We start from the raw sequence: 5,000 nt of genomic DNA, 5'->3' as shown, positions 1-5,000 counted from the left end.
TCTCATTTCAGGTAGAAATGCTGGAACTGAGCTCGTAAATCATTATTTCCATTCTTTTAGGTCCAAGTGGCAGTGGTCAATATCACCACAGCAATCGAAGTAATACTGCTGAGACTGTGGATCTTTCTGTGCCAGAAATACTTCTCGATGAGCAAAGTCAAGTCAAGGATAAGGTCACATGTCTTCTTTTTGCCTTTAGTGCATTTTTTCTTTAAAACGTTAAGTCATTAATTTTGTATTGGTAGTTCTTTCAGCTTGTAAACGCCCACCTGCAAACGACAGGCTTTTCGACCGTTTGTTTTTGTTATGGAAATTCGCATTGCTTATCACAGCGATCTGATTGGATAAATTTCAGCATGGGCTGGATTTTCATGTATGAAAATTGTTCTACGGCACGCAAAGCCTGTCGGTTGAAGGTGGGCCTTTAAACCGATACCATTGAAAGCTAATACTGCTTCCTTTATCCCCGCATTAAGTTTGCTCTCTTTCTTATGGTAAAATGTTCATCAATTATAATGTTATGCCGTAATATTTACTGCCTATTATATTTTGACGGTTCAACTATTAATGTGCAGGGGTTTTATTAGAAGCCAGGACCCGGGTACAAGTCCCCGTCTATGCGGAGTACAGTACCCACCTTTGCTCAAAGGAGGTCTCAAGATCAAAAGCCAGACTATATTGGATTGGATTGGATTGAATTGATCAGTTTATTTACCCTTCTTTCAGCTACAGCTGAATTACAAGGGCACTAGTAACTATATTGTTGATATTTATAAGAACAAAAATTAAATTGTTCATTCATTCAGTCCTGGTAACTACTTTAACACCGCTATTAACAACAGAGCCAGATATATAGGGGTCCCTTCCACTTTAAAACTTAATGAAACCCTTTAAATGTTGTATCATGCGCCCATGAGAAAGATGATAGATTGGTTGTTTGGCACCAGGCGAAAGGACAGGTGAGGGAGATGACTTTGTAGCATGCATAGACCAGAGTACACATAGTCAATGGAGAACCTCAAGAAACGACCTAGTTTCCCAGGAAATCTTGCAGCTGAATGGGTAGAGCATCAACCTTTGTTACAGAGGTCATTGGTTTGATTCCCCTCTAAGTTTCTGATTTTTCAGTTATCCTTTTGCCTATTGCCAAAAAACTAATCTATCATGTTTTGAGGGTTTTAAAGATGAGCTGCATGGAACTGAAGAAATACAAAACAGCACGTAAGTGTCTCTACCTCCAAAACTAAATTATTGAGCTGCACCTGCTTTGTATCACGAATATGAGCATCAGGAGTACGTAAACAGTTACACAGTATGTGTGGGGTCCCTGTAATTCGAACCTTCTCATTTGAGGGTTTGTATTCTTTCCTTCCTCTACTTGTCTTTCCTGCATTGCTTCAGCAGCTGACAATTCTTGCAAATTTAACGTTGGTACAATAATTACAGATCACTAAAGATGGATGTGGGGAAACAAAAATCTGCTATTCTGAGCCCAAGGACTGTAAAGCCAGCAGTGATTGCATCTATCTCTTGACAATCAGACAAGTGAAAGGCAAAGATGCCAATGATTCTGAGCAAGTGGAGTTCGAGATCAGTGGAAAGGGACAATGGATCTCTATTGGTTTTGATAAAGACAAGAAGATGGTAATATTTGGGCTCAATTTTTAACGCCATGCATTAACTACACTTATGTCCAGAAATGCACGTAACTAAATGCACGCCCAATTTTGAAATCCAACATGAAGTGTCCCTTTTAAGTGGCACTAACCTCCATTTTTTTCATATAAATAAACTTTCGCTACTGGCCTGACTTCACTTAACTTCACTTGCCCCGTTTTGGAGACCATAGATAAAACCGTAACTCTCCATTTCCCCCTGTCTTCAGACTTTCTTAGGACGTCGCTGAGCTGCAAGCCTGTCCTTTTTGAAATGGTGTTCTCCCAACGTTTTTCTTTCTTCCTCTCCTTCCCCCTCCTTGCACTGTGCCTTGCAGAATTCTATTGACAAGCCCATCTGATTGTGGTTTGTGTCCGAACCATTGCAGTTTGCATTTCTTTACTGTGCTTATGATGTCACCACAGGGTCCATTGGCTTGCCTGATTCTGTTTCTCACTTCTTCATTAGTGAAATGGTCTTTGTAGGAGATGCCAAGTAGTTTCCGCAAACATCTAATGTCTGTGGCCTGTAATTTCTTCTGAATGTCTGATCTTCGAGGTCTGTGAGATGTTTCTCTACTTCCAGATAATCTTTAGTTTTATAAATGCTGTTGTCTTCTGTAACAATTCTGGCCAGTTATTTAGGCTTAGATCCCTGGTCGGTGACAATTGCTCTGGGGTACTTAAAACTCTCAACTTTGACCAGTTTTTAGTCGTATACACTGATGGGAATGCTGATACCGTTGGCGTGGTTGGTCATCAGTTGGGTCATCTCTGCACTGATCTGCATGCCATAAGCTCTGGAGTTCCTGTCCAGTTGATCCACCAGAATGGATAGTTCCTCTTCCTTTTCTGGAGAAAAGGAAGTGAAGCACCAGATATTAGATTTTTGAAAGGTGGACTCTATTATCAACTTGTACAAGAATTGGCCTTAGAGGATTAAGAGTCATATCGCAACTTTTGTGGTCTGATGTATCCCATAAACAAGGGTTATCTTCAACCGCCTGGAGAAGGTAAATTTTCTCCTTTTTAGTTAAAACCTTTTTACAGTTGTCACTTCCTTGAGATATCTCCGAGATGTACCCTTCCTGAAAATCCCTGTCCACCATCTTTGTTGAACTCACAAGTGAGGTGGCAGTGGTCAGCCAGTCAGGAGCGAGAGTTCTCTTTTTTTTTTTTTTTCGTAAATTGTGGTGAGGGTAACTACAGCTATGCATCTTTACATTAGGACTGGAGTTTGGGGAACCCTTTACGACGTTAATTGTCTGTATTCCCATATGCTACTGATGTTGAATTCTCGGAATGCGGGCAAGAGGACACTTCGTGATCTTCAAAGCTTTGTACATCTAATTACGTGCATTTCTGGACACATCTCATTGACTATCATAGAATATTGTGTGTGAGGATAAAGTGTATCTCTTACAGATGTTTGTACGCAGTATTTTTTTTTGCTTGACTAAAATCCTATTTTGCATAAAGTTGTGTATATAAGGTATGAAGCTCCCAAAAATGTCACTAAACTTGCCATCCACTTTGCATTATCATCAGCCGAATGAGGCGTGACATTTTTCTTACGAGATTACAGTACAGAACGCTGTATTACTGAGCTGTGGAATTACATGTTATGTACTGAATTGGTGTTTATTTTTAAGCCCGATACTGATGCAATGATCTGCGCTGATGCCAATGGCCGTGTCTCTGTTGATCATTATCTGGCGGACAATAGATACGGTATACCTACCAAGACCCTGGTGAGTGTTGTGAGTCGTAAATTTGGATTTGCAGTAATAACAAATCTCTTTTTAATACAACTCATGACAAATTTAGTTCATTGTCACATTCTTGGAGTTAACCTAGATAGGATTTCTCTTTATTATCAACAATAATTGAAAGAAAATTCCCATGAATGCAACTCATGCAAGCCATAGTTCATGGTCACAATATTGGTGATGGGCTAGATAGGATTTCTGTTTTATCATCAGCTATACTTCGTGGCCGCCAAATGGCGGTGATGGCTTGATAGGTATCTCTTTATTATGAGAAAGGCCTTTTCCGTTTCTACTTTGTCATACATTCTCCTGTGGCAGCTGGTAATCAGTGGTTCCCGCCAATGTGATTAACTTTCAAATAATATATAGATTTAGCCAAGCCTAAAAGAGGAGCTCCCTGGTTATTTATTCTTACTGTCTGTCTGGTTTCCAATTGTCCGCGTTTTGATGTTTCTGGTTGCTGCTTTAATAATTAAATCATTTTCATTGCTTTCTCCTATAGAAAAATTCATTGCCTAACTAGTGAATTCCACGGTAAATGTTTCGCTCAAAACTGATATCGCATGAATAGAGTGTATTCACTCTATTCAGTTAACTCTGTTTAAAATATGTGCTACACGGCCAACGTTTGTATAAACGTAACCTTTCCTTGTACTTGTACATGTTCATTTGCCGTGACTTTAACATCTTCACTTCCCACGGCCTGCTCCCGTCTGACCTTGTAGCTCAGTCGGTAGAGCGGCGGAGATCTAACCCGAAGGTCGTGGGTTCAACTCCCACCCTGGTCAGCGTTTTTCTCTGTCCTTGTGTGGGCCCATTTCCATCCGTAGGGCTAACGCTCACATGGTTCATATGGGATTGAAATCTAGCACTTCACACTACACTCTATTCAGTTAACTCTGTTTAAAATATAAGTGCTACACGGCCAACGTTTGTATAAACGTAACCTTTCCTTGTACTTGTACATGTTCATTGCCGTGACTTTAACATCTTCACTTCCCACGGCCTGCTCCCGTCTGACCTTGTAGCTCAGTCGGTAGAGCGGCGGAGATCTAACCCGAAGGTCGTGGGTTCAATTCCCACCCTGGTCAGAGTTTTTCTCTGTCCTTGTGTGGGCCCACCATTTCCATCCGTAGGGCTAACGCTCACATGGTTCATATGGGATTGAAATCTAGCACTTCACACTACACTCTATTCAGTTAACTCTGTTTAAAATATAAGTGCTACACGGCCAACGTTTGTATAAACGTAACCTTTCCTTGTACTTGTACATGTTCATTGCCGTGACTTTAACATCTTCACTTCCCACGGCCTGCTCCCGTCTGACCTTGTAGCTCAGTCGGTAGAGCGGCGGAGATCTAACCCGAAGGTCGTGGGTTCAATTCCCACCCTGGTCAGAGTTTTTCTCTGTCCTTGTGTGGGCCCACCATTTCCATCCGTAGGGCTAACGCTCACATGGTTCATATGGGATTGAAATCTAGCACTTCACACTACACTCTATTCAGTTAACTCTGTTTAAAATATAAGTGCTACACGGCCAACGTTTGTATAAACGTAACCTTTCCTTGTACTTGTA

General features: G+C 41.0%; 1 protein-coding gene across 3 annotated transcripts in view; it reads left to right on the top strand.

Moving 5' to 3' along the window:
• LOC138024830 (ferric-chelate reductase 1-like) overlaps window positions 1-5,000 on the top strand; it is a 106,050-nt gene that overhangs the window by 63,952 nt on the left and 37,098 nt on the right. For all 3 annotated transcript variants that reach the window (XM_068872006.1, XM_068872007.1, XM_068872008.1), the window contains exons 10-12: window positions 61-173; window positions 1,447-1,644; window positions 3,308-3,406. In XM_068872006.1, the coding sequence (XP_068728107.1) occupies window positions 61-173; window positions 1,447-1,644; window positions 3,308-3,406 (410 nt within the window). The remainder of the gene's footprint in view (window positions 1-60; window positions 174-1,446; window positions 1,645-3,307; window positions 3,407-5,000) is intronic.

Source organism: Montipora capricornis, chromosome 11 (genome assembly GCF_036669925.1).
Source record: "Montipora capricornis isolate CH-2021 chromosome 11, ASM3666992v2, whole genome shotgun sequence".
Taxonomy (NCBI): Eukaryota; Metazoa; Cnidaria; class Anthozoa; order Scleractinia; family Acroporidae; genus Montipora; species Montipora capricornis.
The sequence above is the reverse complement of the archived record's forward strand: the minus strand, read 5'-3'. Positions and strand labels throughout refer to the sequence as shown.